Source organism: Hakea prostrata, chromosome 10, assembly GCF_041222555.1.
Source record: "Hakea prostrata isolate BN-2017 chromosome 10, UWA_Hpros_2, whole genome shotgun sequence".
In the NCBI taxonomy this organism is placed as follows: domain Eukaryota; kingdom Viridiplantae; phylum Streptophyta; class Magnoliopsida; order Proteales; family Proteaceae; genus Hakea; species Hakea prostrata.
The window spans coordinates 3558475-3579698 of NC_142609.1; the positions used below are offsets into that span (position 1 = coordinate 3558475).

A 21224-nucleotide genomic window follows, 5' to 3' on the forward strand; every position below is an offset into this window, starting at 1 on the left:
TCATGTCGGTGACCAACTAAACAAGAGTGAATCAAAGATATAATGGCTCTGCTGCTACTACCATAGAACAAAATTCCATCGAAACTTGCGAAATTTCCACCGAAATTTCCCATTTTGGGAACCTCGAAATAAAAAACTAGGGGGCCGAAAAAAATCCCAAGTTTCGATCGAAACAGTCGAAATCTCGTCGAAACTTGTCGAAACCTGGTTCAAACCAGCTGCCAAATTTTGTAGGATACATGGGAAATTTCGTGGAAACCTATAAAATTTCGTAGAAACTTAAGGAAATTTCATGGAAACTTGGGAAAATTTCATGGAAACTTGGGAAATTTCACAGAAACCTAGAAAATTTTGTGGAAATCTGGAAAATTTTGTGGAAACTTGGGGAAATTTCATGGAAACTTGGGAAATTTCGTGAAAACCTAGGACTTTTTCTTGCAAGTTTTGTAGATTTTCCAAATTTGTTATTTTTTTATTTCTTTTATGTTTCCCCAAATACCACGACAAATACCCGCTCCATCAGAACTTCCTTATCCAAATTGCGTATTCCCTCAGATTGGTTATCTTAGGCATGTTGAAGATCAAACGTATAAAGTTACAGTTGTCGATTACTTTGACAACCATATGCATAAAATGTCAAGGGATGTCTATGTTTGTTGGTTGGAAGAGAGGATGTTACAAGCATACTACTACTCAACTCACATGATGGATCCACTCTTGACACTAAGTTGTACTTTCCTTTTATTGTCAGTTACTTTGTATTTGATGTTTTGAAGTTAGAAATTGTATAGTGAATGTCATGTACTTAAGTAGTTAAGTTTATAGTGTACTTCTCGACAACTCTACATTGATATTATGTATATTGAATGACATATCTACATTGATTTTTTAGCAAAATACAATCAATGTATTCTTTATATTCTAATTAGCTTAAATGTAGAGTTCCACCCTAAAATTCTCCCTAAAACTTGTCGAAATTTGCACGAAGAAGTCCTAAGTTTCCTCGAAATTTTTCAATTTCTCACCTAGGTTTTCCATTTCCACTTGGTCGAAACTTGAGTTTCCTTCGAATTTTTTTCTATGGCTACTACTACTCATGGAATCTTTCATGCATGCATGTGCTGCAAATCTAAGAAGGATATGACTATCGGAAAAATTAGAGAGGTAGAGGAAGAAGAGTCACCTCCTCTTTTGAATGAAATGGAAGGGAGTTAGGTAATGGATTTTTATTTACCGCAACCAACGGTCAAGATTTCGCCATGTTTCTAGAAAGAAATTGGTTATTGCCATTAAAATGGCAAGGGTTAGTTATAAAGATGTTTTTCTCATTTTACATTCTAGGGTTTTATATTTTAAAATTTTACATAACGAAATTCCTGACTTTACCGAGTCCAATCCTCATTTTGCAAGCCCTAGATGCATTGACCGGCAAAAGAATTTCAAATTGATAAGTGATGCAATGGGAGGAGTTGCTTATGGAACCTGCTAGTAGACATGTCTTAAGCCGTTTATTAACTTGTAACAACAATATATAGGGGATGTGTTTTTTGGAGATTGAAAGAAGTGGTGCATAGTAGAGGATTTTTTTTTCATAAGAGTAGTAAAATCCTCCAAGTGGTAAGCAGCTTGGTCCGCTTAAGCAAGGTTCCGGTATCGAAACCTTGTGGATGCAAAAAATCCTCGTTAAGAGACTCATCCACCACAGCCAGGTGTGCGACCCGGGTGAAACACCGAATTAGTCAGGACAAAGCCTTGAAAACCGGAGTTGGCAACCAAAAGAAGGAAAAAAAAAACCCAAATTTGCTTTTGTAAACCCAATCTAAACTGCTCAAATAGTTTTGATTTTAGGACGGATTTTATTTTCTTTTTAGGATCTAGGAATGAAATCTGAATGACGAGCCACCTAAAAGTGGAACCATGCATAGCATCATTTAATATGTATAAATTACATATTATAACTTAAGCAAGTTATTATTTGCAAAGAAGAAAAAAAAATTCAGCATTTTTTTTTTTGAGTTTTTTTTTAATAGAAGAAAACTTAGAATTACTTCAAAAGCAACTAATGGCTGGGGTAGTCTTACAGTCTTCATATAAAGATTAAGGGAGGATTCTAATACTACCTTAATTAACCACTCCAAGAGTGTGGGGTGTTTAAAGTGGCAATAGTTCATATTAGTAGTCACAAGACGTTATATTTAGCAACGTAGGGACTAATTTGTAACTAGTTTAATCTTGCTTGTATCCCAACCGGTAGTGCCTCCGTATCATCCCTTGAATGTAGGCCTTCATAGCTAATGTTGCGGAGGTGTTCATCAAAAAAATCCCCACACTCCACCCTGTGCTTCTCATTCGTTCATTAAGCACCCATGCACACAACAAAATAGGGTGATTAGTCCATGATAGTAATTCGCACAAATTACCTAAGCTTGATTGTCGTGGGGGTGCTATGCTGGCTCCTTTCTCCATGTTGTATTTCAGTATTTTATTGAACGCTAGATTTATGTTTAAATCTACTACCCATTTGCTCATTTTTATCGATACCCTATTTGGGTTTGATCATTTGACATGTAAAAACTATAGTATTTCTTTCTTTCCGCATAAAGTAGCAAGTGATTATAAAGACCGAGGTAATCCATGTGATTACTTGCTCATCGATATGGCTATCTAGGAGAAGGTGTGTGCGTAGATCAAGTATGGAAATTTGTCTCAGCTTCACTATTCTAGTATTCTTAACACCAAAATCTCTGCTGCCCAAATACGCTTCATCCAATCACATGACACAAAAATATGCCAAATGAATTCCCTGCCATGGCCACAAAGGACACAAGAAGATGGAGTTGGAGTTCACTGGGAGATGATATATAGCTTTGACTGGGATTCTGCGTGTAGCAAATGCCGGAAGAACATTTAAAATTTTAGGTGACTGTTAATCTTCTGAAAAAAATTTCCACCAATCACAGAATTGTGAATTAGAAGAAGAGTGCTTGATGTCACATAGGCTCTTAAAAGCAAGTTTTGTTATGAATTTCCTAGAATTGGAGATTAGAGATTTTCGGGAGTCATTCTCTAAACTCAATGTTACAGAGAAGATCGCATTTGACACTTGGGGTGGGAAAGATAGGTTAGTTTCTTCAACCATCATGGATCTTCTTTCCACCACATTAGTAAGATTGGCTCTCTATTGCTGAAAATGGGGATTAAATTCTCCAACCGTATGATTCGAAGTCGAAAGAACCCACGAGTCAAACCAGAAGGAGGTGTTTCTTCCATTTCCCACCTTTTGCACCACCATGCCTGCAAGGATGGGAAATAGTTTATGGAGCCAGATCTTTTCTAAACTATTGGATAAAAAAACAGTAATTCTGAATACAACTAAACCCTATTCAATTTTAGTACTTTCACTACTCAAGTAAATCAGTGTATTATTTATATGTCCTATATACTTAATAGTTGCCAAAAACATGAAATTAATACAACTGATTAAGTTCATACCCAAGCCTAAGATGTAATGTTGAAATAAACAGTGTAAGATTCATCTCTAAAGCTCAGGAATGGCATCAGCAAGAAATTCCTGTTTGCTCCTTTTGCTACAAAGCTGATGGGATGATATTCACTAATTCCACTATTTATGATAAAACTTGCAGCTTGCTTGAATCCAGCTTCTGCAGTCCCTGATAAGCAACTGAGCTGAACACTAGTTCCTGCATTGCTGTTCATCCCAGTATGAACAAAACAATTCTGACGGCTCTCTGACTCCGAAGAAACTGAGTTAGCTTTCCCATCCAATCCAGCTACCACCTTAAAAGTGGACAACCCTTCATCACTAGTAGCACTTGTCCACAGTTAGGTTGCCACAGTTAACTTCTGCTAGATTCCAAGAAGTACTGGAGTTGACACGTCTTACTCCTCTTCCAAGCATTGTACATTATGATGTTTGTCACTGGAAATGGACAGTTGATGGGGAGTTTACTATTCGATCAACTTGGGAACTGTATAGAAACAATTGGGCAAGTAGATTGGGCAAATTGCGTTTGGAAGTCCTCTTTACAGCCTAGGCAGGTCACATGTTGGCGTATTTTTCATGGTAGGCTCTCAGTAGATGAATGTTTGATGGGGAAGGGAATTTCTTTGGTTTCCAAATGTAGTTTATGTTTCGATGCAGCTGAGGATCTGCAACATCTGTTCCTTCATTGTAATTTAGCTCATGGTTGTGGGGAGGTGTAGGCTGTAAGGCCTGGGAAATCATGGAGAGTTCATAACTCTATATATGAAAGCTTCAAGATGTGGAAGCAGCAGGCTGGTTCCTCTTCTTTAGGGCCTGCTCGAATGCATGGTTGTCTCCTTCTCCTTAATTACCTTTGGTTGACTCACAATAAAAACAGGTATGAGGATACAAAACTCTCTAAGGAATGGGTGCTATGCCAACTTTTCTTTGACAAAACAGATTGGATTCACACTTGACAGTAATAGAGTCACCCCAAGGATTTTCCCTGGTGCTAGATCTCTGGGTCTCAAGCTGATTATTAAAAAGCTCTAGACGAGCTCAAGAAGTATTATGGCAGCATCATGGACTTGGATAGATGAAACTGAACATCGATGGTTGCTCTTTGGGAAATCCGAGCAAGGCAGGATCTGGAGGGGTCTTCAGGAATGAATCAGCTGCTGTAATATTTAATTTCAATATTCTTTTAAATGTGAAGACCCAACTTTGAGGTCGAGTTGGAGGCCTTTTTATTCATGGCCTAGATTGGGCAAAACCACAACAGGTGAAGAAGCTTTGGGTTGAGTGTGATTCTATTGTAGTGGTGGTCCTCATTCAGCAGAGAAGGATACCCTGCTATATTCTTCAATGAAGGAGAGGTTTACATTCTTATCTAGCTTCTATCGATTGGTAGATCTCCCATTGGTACAAAGAAATCAATATGGCAACAGATTCTTTAGCCAACAATGCTGCCAGACTGGAGATCTCATCAACAAATTCCCCCAGGTCAGCATCAATATTGAGAGAACTGGTCCTAGGTGCATCTTACTATCCTAGATTCATATTCTAACTTGTTTTTGCTATTATCGCATGTGAGTGGAACCCAGTGAGGTTGGGTGTATTCGGTGCAACCGTTGTTGTGGGTTGAGAGTTTGGTTCCATCAGTGATTTGTTTTTGTATGGCTAATGTTATTTCTTCTTTTCATGCTTAATGAAAATGACTGCAAAAAAAAAATACAGTACATATAGAACATTTCGGATTACATACAATAATGTATCTTTGAGAACCAAGTTGGTGACAACCACATTGATAACTGATAAACTCTCTAGCTGAAATTGCACTTCGTCTAGCATGGTCAGCACCCGTTCTAGGTAATCCGTACATGACTTCAACTCTCACACCTAGTGTTCAAATCTTTAATACAACATCAAGCCGTTACCTTATTGCATATAACTTTGAGATGAGAATGTTTTCCTCTAACAAAACTCAGAGTAATAAAATTGAAATGTGGTTGAAATTATGAAAACCATTTCTCCCCCCCCCCTTTTGTAACTAAGATTGATTCGAGCAAAGTCTTACGCACCTCGACTACTCCTTAGGGGTAGCCTTATATAGATAAAGAGCAGGAGGGCGACATGATCACAATGATATTCAAACTCCTAACCTCATACTATAAAGGCACTTGTCATTGCTAACTGAACCAACCTACTTGGGATAAGAGATAGATTTTCAATCAATGAAACTTTTCTTTGGCTACTAGACACGAAGATAAAAGCATTCACATTGCTAACCTTGTGCATGTGAATTCAAATGTAACTACTATTCAAGGAAAGGGCATCTGATCAAAACATACATATAACCTGGGCGGAAGAACTGATTTTAGCTGCAAGCCTCTGTGCTTTCTGAAATTCTTTTAGCCCAGCTCAGCATCACTAACCTTCTTTTTAGCCTGCTAAATTAAATTAAAAAAAAAAAATCTATTGATTGAAGTTGCTGACTTAGTTCGGTCTATGCTTCGAAATCTAGAGCGGCCGGCTTTGACAATTTAGATTTCTCTAGGGAAATAATTATTTATTTGTTTCCTTCTTCACTCTGATTAGGTCTCTCTCCTTCTCTCATACACTGAAAGAAAAAAAGCCGATCGATCATAAAATGCTAACTAATTGAAAAGAATCTGGGTCGTACTGCATTAAACAAAAAGATTTGTGTTGTGCAGATGAAGTTTCTATAAATAGTGAGTGAGTAGAGCATAAATTTCTATCTAACACTTGTCCTTCTTCTGGTCTCTCACTCTCTCCGAAGCAGCTATAGTGCTGGAAGAGTAGTTTCTCCCATTGATCATCATTCTCTGAAGCTATATTTAGATTTCAATGGGAAAACAGACACAGCATTGTTCTCCCAACAACACTACTCATCAACTTGTCCTCTCTTCCACTTCACAGCTACCAACATTAGCTGCTGCTGCTTCTTCCTCCGCTCAAATTGTCAACCCACTGACAACTCCTCCGCCTAGGGTAATCGTTAACCGACTGCCCCAACTACAAGGAGGGACCTGCCCAACGTGTAAGCATACCTACAAGAAGAAACAATGTCTATAAGAGAACCATGAAAGAAAATAAAAAGCTTGGAGAAGACATATTTACAAATGTGTGTTTAAATTTAATCAATAAATCTAGTGTGAAAATTTTTCTTGACGCAAATATGAGAAATACAAGCAGACAATGCACTTATGCACATTCATTTTCATATGTCGGACCAACTAAACAAGAGTGAATGAGATATAATGGCTCTGCTACTATGGAATCTTTCACGCATGCATGTGCTGCAAATCTAAGAATGATATGACTATCGGAGAAATTAGAGAGGTAGAAGAGGAAGAGTCACCTCCTTTTTTGAATGAAATGGAAGGGGTCTCTAAGCCTCGCTGTATTGCCCTCTTTGGGAGTCAGGTAATGGATTTTTATTTACTGCAGCCAACGGTCAAGATTTTGCCACGTTTCTAGAAAGAAATTGATCATTGCCAATTAAAATGACAGGGTTTAGTTATAAAGACGTTGTGCTCATTTTACATTTAAGGGTTTTATATTTCAAAATTTTTACACAACGAAATTCCTGACTTACTGAGTCCGATCCTCATTTTGCAAGCCCTAGATGCATCAACCGGCAAAAGAATTTCAAACTAATAAGTGATGCAATGGGAGGGGTTGTGTATGGAACATGCTAGTAGACATGTCTTAAGCGGTTTAAAAGTTTCTAAAAAACAATCTATAGGGGATGTGTTTTCGATATGGAGATTGAAGGAAGGGGTGCATAGTAGAGAGCTGTATACAACAAAAGATGTTTTTTTTTTCCTGTAAAAGTAGTACAATCCTCTACCTTTGCAACTAAAGACATAGATTTGCTTTTGCGAGCCAATCTAAACTGCTTAGATAGTTTTGATTTTAAGACGGATTTTATTTTCTTTTTAGGATCTAGGAATGAAATCTGAATGAGGAGCCACCTAAAAGTGGAACCATGCATAGCATCATTTTAATATGTATAAATTACATATTATAACTTAAGCAAGTTATTATTAGCAAAGAAGAAAAAAAAATTCAGCAATTTTTTTTTTGGGGGGGGGGTTTTTTTATAGAAGAAAACTTAGGATTACTTCAAAAGCAACTAATGGCTTGGTTAGTTTTACAGTCTTCATATAAGGATTAAGGGAGGATCAAGTGAACCATTCTATGAGTGTGGGGTGTTTAAAGTGGCAATAATTCATATTAGTAGTTAAAAGATGTCATATCTAGCAACAAATGGGCTAATTTGAGAAGCCATGTGATCTCTTCAGGTTTGGTAGGAGATCCATCAAGTTGTGGGTTACTGCTTCATATCTCCTTTATCTCGACACCCTTCATTTATGACTAGTTTAGTCATGCATGTATCTCAACCAATAGTGCCTCCATATCATCCCTTGTATGTCGGCCTACATAGCTAATGATGCGGAGGTATCCATCCCAAAAAATCCCCACACTCCACCCTGTGCTTCTCATTCATTAGGTACCCCTGCACACAACAAAATGGGGTGACTAGTCCATGATGGTAATTTGCACAAATTACCTAAGCTTGACTGGGGTGGGGGTGCTATGCTGGCTCCTTTCTTCATTTTGTATTTCAGTATTTTCTTGAACACTAGATTTAGATTTACATCTACTACCCATTTGTTCATTTTTATCGACACCCTATTTGGGTTTGGTCGTTTGACAAGTAAAAACTATAGCATTTCTTTCTTCCCACATGAAGTAGCAGGTGATTATAAAGACCGAGGTAATCCATGTGATTACTTGCTTATCCATATGGCCATCTAGGAGAAGGTGTGTGCATAGGTCAAGTATGGAGTTTTGTCTCAAATTCACTATTCTTAACCCCAAAGACCTTACTGCCAATATCATTTTTTGTGGATCTTCTCTCCCCCACATTAGTAAGACTGGCTCCCTATTGCTGAAAATGGGGATTAAATTTTCTGACCTTACGATTTGAAGTTGAAGGAGGTGTTTCTTCCATTTCCCACCTTTTGCTCCACCAAGCCTGCTAGGATGGGTGGAGCCAGATCTTTTCTGAACTTTTGGCTAAAAAAAGGTAATTCGGAATACAATTAAACCCTATTCAACTTTAGTACTTTCATTACTCAAGTAAATCAGTGTATTATTTATAAATGTCCATATACTTAATAGTTGCCAAGAACATGAAATTAATACAACTGATCAAGTTCATGCCCAAGCCTAAGATGTAATGTTGAAATAAACAGTGTAAGGTTCATCTCTCAAGCTCAGCAATGGCATCAGCAAGAAATTCCTGTTTGCTCCTTTTGCTACAAAGCTGATGGGATGATATTCACTAATTCCACTATTTATGATAAAACTTGCAGCTTGATTGAATCCAGCTTCTGCAGTCCCTGATAAGCAACTGAGCTGAACACTAGTTCCTGCATTGCTGTTCATCCCGGTATGAACAAAACAATTCTGACGGCTCTCTGGCTCCAAAGAAACTGAGTTAGCTTTCCCATCCAATCCAGCTACCACCTTAAAAGTGGACAACCCTTCATCACTAGTAGCACTTGCCACAGTTAGGTTGCCATTTGGTCCTTGTTGAACCATCACCACCATCCCAGGACGATCAAATGGCTCTAGCATAACAGACTTGCCAATAGCATCCATTGGTGATGAGAAACGGGAAGAATTCATGTCTTTTGGGAATAGTCTGAAGGTAGCATGAACAGTTGAACTTGTGCCTGGTTGTGGCAAATTCTCCATTATGATAACATTGTCTCTGTTCATTAAGACCATTGTCACATTGCCAACCACCTGAGAAAGAGAGATTAGTTGAGAATTATAGTTTTCTGGGATTGCTGTTATCCAGTCTGAGGGGGAGCTTGCAGTTCCTATTTTAATGTCCCAGTCTCTGTTAGTCAGGCCAGCGAGAAGGTAGGGCCCGTAAAGGATTGCTTGAATAGAAGCATGCTCAGGTCGGTCATCTGAAACACACACGAAATGTTCATCAAAATAGTATCACAAAGAGAAAAATTAATATACTGTTGTGTGTGCTATCAATGCTACCTTTTATGGCTTCTGTCCTTAGAACAATAGGTAGCTGCTGGAGTGTCAATTTGTCTCCAGCAGCAGCAGCCCATTGTCTGGTCGCTGACAAGAAATTTCCTGGGCATGGGTACACACCAGAGTTACCAACTACTGTTTTTGCCATGCTTAATTGCATTCATGGGAGAATATGAAACACAAGTTACAGAGATGAAATCAATGAAAAGATAGATTATAATCCATACCTGGTTGAGGTATATCCAGAATCTTTGAATTTAATGTTGCTTTGACACCATTTGAACTTGTCCAAAATGGAATCCGCAAATTCAATGTTGATGATTGGCTTGCTCCCTGTATAAAATAGATACAAGATCAAATTCATTGAATCATTTGCCAAAGTAAATCAAATTCTGTGTTTGAAGTTCTTCATGAGATTGGTGCATAGATACCTCCTTTGCAGAAACTAGGAAAGTGACACGAAGGTAAGGATCCCATGAAACAACAGGTTCTACTGTCTGATTTATCTGAACTTGTCCAGATTTCCAGTCAAGAGTACTTGATATAAACTGGATTATGTAAAGCCCAGGAAGTTTTCCTTCCTCCTCAAAGTATATTGAATCACCCAACTTTGAGAAAGATCCAATTCCTACAGAAGCAAGATGAGTGACTAAGAAATTATAAAATGACAAAGTAATCACAGTTGAATTCAATTACAGACCTGTCCCATAACAACACCAGAAAGAGTCGAACGGTGTTCCCCATTTATGATTACTTCTGGCCTTGGAAACTCCATGGCCCAAAGGAAGCATGTAGATTATTATTCCAGGCTCCCTTCCTCTCTGAATAGTAAGGACTCCATTTGTCAGGGCACGCTCATAATAGTCTGCATAAGATATTTCCTTTGTCCATCTAAATAGATGGCGAGAAACCTACACAGAAAATAATGAGTTCACATCTGTAGCTCACCAAGCTTCAGATCATCTGGTATCAATCATATGGGTAGCTCCTTCAAAGATGGATTCCATGATCTCACTTAGAATAATCAGTACAAGATACAAATGGATATACCTTTAGCATGTTGTATGTAGCGCAAGATTCTTCATTCTCTACCTGAAGTGTGTCAGCAAGGCGATTTGGGTCAGTCCTGCAAATAGATCAAGATTGAAGAACGGTGTAAAACACTGCCCTTAAATGCAAATCTCATAATTAAGCTTAAAGTCCCATCACAGCAACAGCATTAGCTGCCAGAAAAAACTTAAGGACATTTGATGCATAAAACAGAAGGATGCATGCCCATGTTACCAGTGCTCGTTAACTGATGTTCCTGCTGTAGCATAGATGTGTGAAGAATTAACAATATCCATAAAATATCTCCCTATTTCCTGCAACACCAAATATTTCAACTAGTTGAAGAGAAAGCCCTGCTTCTCAAATGAATAGATTTACATGAAATTTCATACCATGTAAAGTGGATCACCAGTAACTTCATACCGCATTTGAGATCCAATTACGATTGGTATATGTGTATTGGCATGATACCCAGAAAGACCATCAGCCTACGAGTTTATAATTACACAGGAAAAAGAAGAGCATTTGAGAAATTCTAATGTTAAGGAACAAAATCATGACATGTTTTAAAATAAGACCTTGTTAGACACATTTGAACTTCAAGGATCAGATGACGACCAAAGAAGATGATTGTATGTATGTATGAAAATAATATTACCTTCAGTGCAAGCAAACCCAGAAAGCATGGCTTATCAAACAAGTGGGCTAATGTTAGATGCTTCTGATCTCCCTGCAGATTTTAAAATAAGACTTTGCAAGACACACAAATTTTTCTGAGTACATAACACTCAGGAAATAATATGAGATTCATAGGTATATATAAGTTTACAGTTATGCTGTATAGGTTATAAAGGACATCATTCATGCCACCAGTTTTCTTCATTAAGTGTCTGCCAATGCGTTTCAATAGAAGATCTTGATATGACATTCTGGACGCGGTTGTAGAAGTACTCAACCATATAGACCACCATTTCTAAAGCTCGATCATTATTAGCGAAACTGTATTGATCCAAAAGGCCTGCCAAGATCTGTCAAAGAAAGTATGAATCACACCTAAAGCTACCCAACATCCGGCAACCAGTGAAATTATTGAACTAAGATGATCAATGCTACCTTATGAATGGTGTAGTATGGTGCCCACACAAATTTTAAAGCTTCAAGTTTGTCAAATAGCTCGGATGGGAAAGCTGAAAGGCAACCTGTACTCATCTTCTTCTGACACTCATCAAGTGCAGAAACCACTGCAGACATTTTCTTATATAGAGTGTCATTGTGAGTGCTAGCCCACATTTTTGCTGAAGCACTCAAATAATGCCCTTCAAGATACAAACAAAAAGCAGATTGTCATAAGATGCAGATCAAGCCTCTGGGAAACTAGAAACATTAAAGAAATTCAACGGAAAATCTCCATTTTTAAGGTTCCTGATGATCAGATCTATAAAGAGAAGCCATTTTTTTTTTGGTAAGATAAAGAGAAGCCATTTTACTTTAACGGTAAAAATACTTAAAGACCCATTTGACTACCCAAAAAAAACAGTTTTTTGTGCTTTTTGCCCCACGGAGCCAAAAGAATTTCAATAAAATGAATTTTTGAAGCATAAATTGAAATTTATGAAAATTTCTGCTTTAAGAAAAGGTTTTAATGCAATAACTATTTGTTATTACGTCTATTTCTCGAAGCAAAAGTTGGATATGGGCTACTTTTAAGTGAAAGAGTTAAGATAGGGGTATTCATGGAATTTGATATTCTGAACATAAAAATTTTGCTGCAACTTGTAGCTCGACTATAGCAAGTCCGAGATCCTCTCCACCCAACTTACCTACCATCTTTTCCCATTCACATCATGTAATGGGACCCACATTCACAGGGTTTGCCATTGTCAAGCAAGGCAGAGTGGGTCCCACACTCATGAGTGTGGAAGGATAGTTTGACAAGTAGGCTGGTGGAGAGGATCTGCACCCTATGGATGGCGTTTTTGCTTCTAGAAGCAAGTTTTATCGAACGCTTAAGCATGTTTCTGCTTCCAAAAACAATAAAAATTGCTTCTGTTAATTTTCCGAAATACTTGGTGGGTTATCAAAGGGTCCTAAGGGTTGCAAAGAGAAGAAATGAACTTACCTACGAAATGACCTCGAAGCTCAATGGTTGGCGCCTCCCATCCTCCATAGGGAGTCCCAGGAGTTGGCAAACCTGCTGTTTTTCTGAAACTCCAGACCAAGTTATCAACTTCCAACATCAGCAAGTACTCCAAATTTGTCTGTTGCGCCCAACCATGAAGAGAATTGGGATCCAATCTCACGTCATGTAGTGAAACTTCCTTGAGAAAATTTCCCACCTCTTGAACCTTGCTATGCATATGAGGGTGCTTCATTCTTCTATACATCATTGCCCAACTGTGGTCTTCCCCTTCTTCCTTCAATAGCTTTCGAGGAAGCAAAATGGCCCATGCAGAATCATCAGTTGGATTCAGATGATAATGTGAAAACATCTCTTCTTTCCAAGTTTCATTATTGGAAGATGAGAGCTCATATCGAAGAGTGTGGGATTCAAGTTCTGCGATGTTGTCTGTGCACACCTTTCCAGTTACAAAACCAAAGTGGAACACACAAAAGAATAGGAAGAAGAACACAGAGAGCATGCATTTTTCCATTTCTTTAGATTCCAATGTTACTAATTGAATTGAACATGAACAAATTTCAGGCTTCAAATACTTGGCTCAAAGCTGAGCTCCAAAGTAGAAAAGCAATTCAAGAACTAATGTCCTCGCAAATCCAGATATGCAAGACGCACAAATTTAGTGCTATCCCATTAGATTAATTCCTATTATGGACTAAATAAATTTGACTTTATCACTTTATCATCATCATACTATACTTGAATTCATTGAGATTTATCCATTTCATATGTGTGAGGTTGTAATTTGGAAGTGAACCTGATATTTGGATTTAATTAAGGAAGGATTTCATCCATTAGGTTCAATTAGGGAAGATCCTATTAGCCTATCTTTGATGGAAAAAGTAGCATTGTAATATATAGGAGATTGATTATCTTCTATTGATTGAGCTTTTTCATTACTTTACCCAAAAAAAGAGAGAGCTTTCTCATTACTATTATGATACCTTCACTCCTGAGGTGGCTAGGGTTATTCTAGGCATCCATTTCAACATTTTCCTTGGGCCAAACATTGTTGAAAGAGTCGGCTAAGTAACCAACCACCTTTTTGATCGAGGGGTGGTACATTTTGAAAAGAAAAAGTGTTATTTATTTAATAAGAAATAAGGTGGTTGTGGTTAGGAATTTGGAGTCGCGATCACTTCCCCTTATGAGGAACGCAATGTGTTTCCCCGATACTATATATATATATATATTAGAGGTAGGATCTACAATGTGTCCCTATGGCCCTCCTACTTTTATGGTCGTAAACTATCAGAGGAGTCAGGAGAAGTGATCTGGACTCAGAAATTTATGCTATAGAAACACCCTATAAATGAAATCTTTAATTCTTTTTTTATTTTTATTTTTATTTTTTGGGTTATAGAAATAAATAGGGATGTTTAGTGTTATATGTTTTGAAAGGGAGGAAGTGAAGAATTAAGAGAATGGAGACAAAAAGAATTAAGAGAAAAAGATAAAGAAATGAAATAGAGAAATAGAAGAGAGAAGGTGTTGAAACACCATAATGTAAACTTCTTTTCTAAGTTAAATTTTAGAGCAGATTGCACCGCCACCCCAAAATGGAGGCCTTAAAGCACTGACACCCCACTTTGTGTTTAAAAAGCATAGAGACCCTAAAATTGAATTTTTATTGGATATATTTGTATAATTTATCACTAAAAACAATTAAATTACTGTTTATTTAAAAAAATATCCCTATAATAAACAATGTCTAAAAGGTTTTCAGTGACAAATTGGACAAATATATCCAAAGGAAATCCAATTTTGGGGCCTATGTGCTTTTTAAACATAAAATGGAGTGTCAGTGCTTTAAGGCCTCCATTTTAGGGTGCCAGTACAATTTGCTCTAAATTTTATTCAATTTTGTATTTTTGTCTTATTGGGTTCTTTATACGCCACCCGGTTGTGCCTACAACCACATTCAATTAATGGCAGTGAGAAGAAGATCTACTCTCAATTAATGTAGATCTTATTGTCAAAATAATCATTAATTTTAATTACTTCTTAAAGAACAATAATTTTTTATCCTTTTGATAGAAAGTGAAGGATGAGAGCCAGATACAGAGAGATAAAAAAGATGTTTGGGATTGTCTCTACTTTGATGTGCAATGAGTCGCGGAGAAATGCTCAAGTAAAATATGAGAATGTTGTATTTTTACAAGTTTCCTTGGGTAACTAAATTAAAAAAGAACTTATCAAAAATATGTGTTGTATATAAATACTAAGTTAAGTACACAATGTTTGCTCCAGCCCCGTAGGAGTTTGTCACTACTTGTAGGGGCTCTCCTAATGAATGCCCATGTCACTATTATCATAGTTGAACCGCCGTCCTATATTGTTGAAACTTGAAAGCTATTGCCTTAGCTAGGTCAACTCCCTCCAATATTCTTGTATTAAGACATTTACGACCAATGCAACCTTTCTCATCATTATCATTTTTAGGTATTATTTTTGTGACAAATTGATGAACCTGGTCATCACAACCAAAGTGAGACAAACATTATATATAAATGATACTTATCCTAGGTATCATGAATTTCTTAGTTCCATAAAGCTAGAATTCTTATATGAATCTTGCAGTAAAAAGATGTCCTTTTACAAGGTGTCCCCTAAAGTTAAACCATCGATACCTAAACAACCTTAAAATTCATCTCCAAACTCATGCTCATATCAAGGTACTGTAAAGCATTGTTAATTTTGGCTTCAGCAGTGGTTCCAATAGCCTTCTCAAAGGACTAGAGCTACCCTGCTATTGGTGTTTTGTTCATTTTTAGCTCAAACATCTAGAAAAAGCAGGAACATTGTTTATCTGGGCCAGATTTAACAGCAACATACGATGATCTCAATTGTAGAATGCTTGAAACCCCATTAGGATTGAAACTTGATATGGTGGGTTGATGATATTAGCTAACTGATTTCAAACTTCAGCAGCAGCATTTGGATCCAATCTACATTCAGACTCAAGAATAATTATACTCAATGGCCTCTTTCTTCTACATCATAGTCCTTCCCCTTTGGTTCCTCATCTGGAATCACAGTCAGACCACTTGCACATAAAGAGTAAGAGATTAATAATGGATTTACCAGAAAGTAAAATAAGAACATAGCTCCAACAATACAATTAGAGAGAAAAAAAAAATCCTAGAACCATGAGCATGGTTAGAGGGTCGCACAAGAGGTGGAAAAAAAAAACAACAATAACAAAGGTGATAGGGAAAACCTGAGCACCTCTGCCTAATACATGTTCTTGCATTTGAACCTGGGCACCACCACAATTGTAAGAGGTGAAACTAAGTTAAAAGAGATGAATGCTGCAAGAAGCTGATGTTGTTGGACTGCATACTAGAGTTAGGGGAGGTGAAGAGAGCCTATAAGATCCTTTTTCGCAAGGAGAGTGGCTAGCTAGGGTTTCAAATGGAGTTAGAGAAGCCCCCAACCCTACCCAAAAAGGGCCACAGAAGATCCGCCAAGACCATAGCCCATGATAATCTCAAAAAGCCCTTCCCTGTCATCACCATAATACAGCTTGGAGAGGTTGATAGCAATGTAAAGTACCAAAAACCCTTCCAATGACTGCGCCCAATTGGAATGCAATAATGATAGCCTTTTCATACACTTCTTTGCTTCTAGGGTTGTTCTCTCATTTGCATAGCTAGAAATTTTCATTCCATGCAAGCCAAACACCATGTAAGTGATAGCAGCAAGTACAAAGGATATGGTTCTGAAAACAGCTGCACGAGCAGGTTTGTAGAGATTTTTAGTGTTGTATGGGCAAGGCTAGCTTTGGGTAATGAATCCCTCCATTGAGCCAAGGAAGTGGAGGATAAGAAAATGTCGCTCCAAAACCCTACCGGAGAAAAAACATCAGATAAATAGAAAAAAAAAAAAAAAAGAAGACTTGGAAAACAACAGCTTTAAAGCTCACCTTCAAGCTTCAGAGAACAAAGCACTTCGACCAAAAAAAACTCCCTGTCCTCCAAAACCCTACCGTGAGAAAAAAAATCAGAGAAACTAAAAGAAAACTTGAATAAGAAGATCAAGAACAAGAAATTTCAACTCACTCACCTACAAACTTCTTCAGAGAATGAAGACCTTCTATCGAGAGAGAAGAGTGTTCGAGACCTTCTGTTGAGAGAGAAGAGTGTTCAAGCTTCTCGTTCAACTTCTCATTCCATCAAAAGTGAATGGCGTGAATCCACCAATCAACGACATTTTATACCGAGGGTTGAATACGCTCATTCCACCCAATTACCAAGACTCAGCTCATTAACATTTTTACCCTAAAAATTGAAATCGCTGATTTCATGAACCGCCCCATGTTTTCCAACCAAACGGGGTCAAAAAACCGGTTCATGAATTCAGGGATTTGAAATCCCTGGATTCCCACAACCAAACAGGCCCTTATACATCTTGGTCTATCAATTGTCCAATCCTAACCAGTAAGATTTGCAGGGCATCCATGAAATAGTTCAGGCTTGCATGTGTACTACAAAGCGTGGGCACCTCTCTCAGGCCCAAACATCTCAATTTTTGGGAAATAAATTTCACTTTACATCAAAACATTTGGATTCCCCTTACAACCAAACAAACTCTAAGAGAAATCACAAAGTTCAAAGTTAGTCCCATTTGGATAGTGTGTGAGATTTGCTTATCCAAATCATATGAAGCCTGAACCTCTTACATTATCCACTATGATTAAAGCTATGCCCAGAAATGGGAACCATAGGCAGAATATTGACTCTCTGGAGGGGAATATAGTAGCAGCTTACCCTCTCAAATTACAACGTTGCTGCTGCTGTAAAAGCATTTGAGTCACGTTCTATTCACAGGTGGACAGAGACCCATCTGTTGAATCTGCAAACTGAAGCTTCTACTCATCCAAAGTAGCAGAGCAGCTAACCATAGCCATCAAGCAAGATCAATGTCATAACCATCCTGTCTAATATTTCACAGATCATCTTTACCTGTGTATCTGATATGTCCCCTTGGTAGAATTTATGGACTTCATTTTTAATAGTAATCCAGCTACAACCAGGTTTTTTAACTAACCCTAGTTCTCGCATCCTTGTTCTTATCCATAGAACTCCATCCATTCGACCAACAGAATCATAGATACTGCACAAGGCAATGTAATTACTAGGATTCTTAGGCTCCACTTCAAAAAGCCGGCGAGCAGCAATCTCTCCTATGTCCACATTCTTATGCATCCTGCAAGCACCAAGAAGGGCACCACAGACACTCGGTGCATTTTGTTCTGGCATTTTGGCAATCAACTCTAATGCGTCATTTAGATACCCAAGACGGCCTAAGAGGTCCACCATACAAGCATAATGTTCTATCATGGGTTCCATGCCATAATCTGATTTCATCGATTCAAAAATCCTCCAACCATGACCTACAAGCCCTGAGTGACTACAACTAGCCAGAACCGCAGTAAATGTTACAATGTTAGGTCTAAATCCACAAGCTTTCATTTTCTCAAACAGATCCAAAGACTGTTTCCCCTTGCCATGGAACCCATAGCAAGATATCATTGTAGTCCAGGTAATCAAATTCCTATCCTGCATGCTGACAAAAACTTTTTCTGAGCTGCACAAGAACCCACATTTTGCATACATGTCAATCAAAGAATTCCCGATGACAACATCTCCATTAAAAGCTAAATTCTTAATTACCTGCCCATGAATCTCTTTTCCTTTTATCAGGTCTCCTCCTCTTCCACTGGCATTTAGGATGCTCGCAACTGTTCTCAAATCAATATTCACTCTTTCACGCTGCATTTCCCTAAAACAACCGAATACTTCTGCCAAACATCCAGCTCTTCCAAACCCTGAAATCATTGAATTCCAAACAACAACGTCCCTGTGAGGCATTTTGACAAACACCCGATAGGCATCCATTAGGATCCCACATTTTGCATAGAAATCTAGTACCGAACTTCCCACAACAACATGGTCTCCAAACCCAAGTTTTAATACCCATGTATGGAGGTTCTTCCCCAGACGAGAATCTCCAACTTCTATACATGCTTTAAAGATGGAAGGGAACGTGAAGTGATCTGGACGAAGACCCGCCTTCAAAAACCTATTAAAAATGTCAAAAGCTTTACTAAAGAGAGAATTTTGGATATGCACATATATTATAATGTTCCATGAATGCATATTTCTTTCAAGCATCCCATCAAAGACGGAAAATGAATCTTTGAGGCTGCCGCATTTCGAGTAGGCCAGCAAAAGATCAGTTTGAAGAGTAACATTAGGAAGGAAGCCACGGGCAAGGATTTGAGCGTGAGTTTGCTTTGCATGACAGATCGCCAAGGGAGTGACACAATTTCTCAGAGTGCAAGATAAAGAAATCGCAGCTAATTGGGTCATATTTCACTTTTGATTTTCCAACTTTTTGTGACGCTACCCCATGTAGTGGAAGCTTGTACCTGTTAACCAATATAAGAGAAAGGGTAACTTATCCATAACCAGAAGGCTACAAAACAAATGTGTTTCTATTACAAACACAATTAGGGTTTTAGAATGGAAAGATACAAATTGAAACTATGGTGTTTTCATCATTAGGTTCCCAAGGAAAGAAGAAACGATACCAGGGGTGTTTTGACAACCATCGTCTGGTTGGCATTGGTAGTGTATGTAGGTGAACCTTAGAACCATTTCGAACTGCAAAAGCGTCATCTCGCTCCTTTCTCACTGAAGGAATTACATATCGAAAAAGGGAGTTTTCTGACTTTTCTCTCTCGAAAGTTGTACACCAAATTTTTGCAGGCGCCTACGTAAGTGGTCTTATAATTGTGTGAGTACTCACTTAAGTGGGCTAAATTGCACGGCGAGCATTTGTATTTTTTGTAACCCTTTAGGCTGTGTTTGTTTGCTGAAATAAAGGTGGGGTGGGAAAATTCTTGAAAAAAGTCTAGATTTCTTACTTTTCCTTTAAATCCCAAAATGGTATATTGTTTGCTAGGGGTGGATGTGGCAGCTCAACTTTCCCACCCCACGCTATTTTAAAACCCCACACATATTTGGTGGGACTTTGTGGGAAAGTTGGGAAAAGTAAAAAGTGGGACCCACCCCTATCACTTTTCCACAAAACCATTTCCTTTCCTTCTCCCTCACCCCACTACACATGGGACCCACATGTTTTTTTTCCCACCCATTTTTTCCCACCCCACCTTTGCAAACAAACGCTGCCTTAAGGCTACATTTGTTTGCAAAGATGGGGTGAGAAAAAAACATGTGAGCCTCATATATAGTGGGGTGAGGAAGAAGAGAAGGAAAGGAAAAGAAAGTGTGGAAAAATATTAATTGTGAGTCCGACATTTTACCTTTCCATACTTTTTTCACAAAATCCCACACTTTTTGTGGAGTTTTAAAAAGGCTTGGAGTGGAAAAGTTGAGTTGCCACATTACCAGACAAGTTTCCAAATTTCCTTGAATCAAGGAAATTTGTCTCTTACTTTCTTATTTCAAGCAACCAAACAATTTACACTTTTTGGGATTTAAAAAAAAAAAAGAAAAATTTTACTTTTTTCAAGAATTTTCCCACCCCACCTTTATTCTAGCAAACAAACACAACCTAACTTTTATGATAGTTTGAAACTAAAATGACCATTTTGCCCATAATGTATTGGTAAGTATAATTTTTGTCTTTTATATTTAAGCATTTTAAGTTAAAAAAGTAAAAAAAGAAAGAAAAAGAAGCCCTTGCCATTGTTGGAGCTCAGATTGATGAGAAACTTGGATCAATTTGAAGACTTTCAAATCCTAAAAGCTCCTAATCTAAGTCGCTTCCATTTTCATAGAGGGAAATTTTGATTGCATCTAATGCAAAATCACACAATGACTTTGCAAGAGGTGGAGTTTCTTAGCTTTTCTAAATGGATGACTTAGATTAGGGGGGCAAGTCTTGAAATTGGAGGATTCAGATATGTTTATACCTTCTCTAAAGTCATACTAGAGAAGATTATTATACAAGTTGCTGGAAGAATACTTTTATCCCCTACAATGGACCGTCATTCATTCTACTTCTCTCAGAGGTCTTCAAGATGCCCGTGTCAAATTTTGGTGCCAGCACGAGCCATGGCAATGTAGATAGAAAGTCTTTAGAAAGAGATTAATGATTGGAATCATGAACAACAGTGGCTAATGCCATGTTGGGTTTCTTCTTCAAACAACTTCTTTCCATTCACCCATTTCAGACTAAATGATTCATCCATTTCAAATATCCAACTCATATTCACCCATTTCAGACGAAATGATTACTTGAAAAAAAAAAAAAAATAAAAAGTCTCCCACGGGAAGTTTTGGGATCGCACCGTTGGCGGCATTAATATTTTCATTCACATCCGGTATATCCAAAATAATAATAATAGATTGAAACAGAGCGTTTACTGATTTAGAATTATAGAACAAAAAGAGG

At 37.8% G+C, this 21224-nt stretch overlaps 1 protein-coding gene and 1 pseudogene across 2 annotated transcripts; both read right to left on the minus strand.

Annotated features, from left to right (window-relative positions):
- Positions 1-8743: 8743 nt before the first annotated feature.
- On the minus strand, positions 8744-13275 carry LOC149001538 (uncharacterized). Its single transcript, XM_089137071.1, is given in 13 exon segments — positions 8744-9495; positions 9578-9676; positions 9802-9907; positions 10006-10202; positions 10275-10485; positions 10625-10700; positions 10859-10938; positions 11017-11112; positions 11283-11354; positions 11454-11498; positions 11500-11652; positions 11738-11940; positions 12744-13275. Coding segments are annotated over 13 exon segments (2622 nt in total).
- A 1858-nt stretch (positions 13276-15133) lies between these two features.
- Positions 15134-19519, minus strand: LOC149001539 (pentatricopeptide repeat-containing protein At5g04780, mitochondrial pseudogene; annotated as a pseudogene). The gene is made up of 3 exons (XR_016170383.1): positions 19396-19519; positions 16866-19233; positions 15134-16784 (listed from the first exon to the last, which is right to left on the minus strand). The product of XR_016170383.1 is annotated as a pentatricopeptide repeat-containing protein At5g04780, mitochondrial pseudogene (transcript).
- Between the last annotated feature and the right edge of the window lie 1705 nt (positions 19520-21224).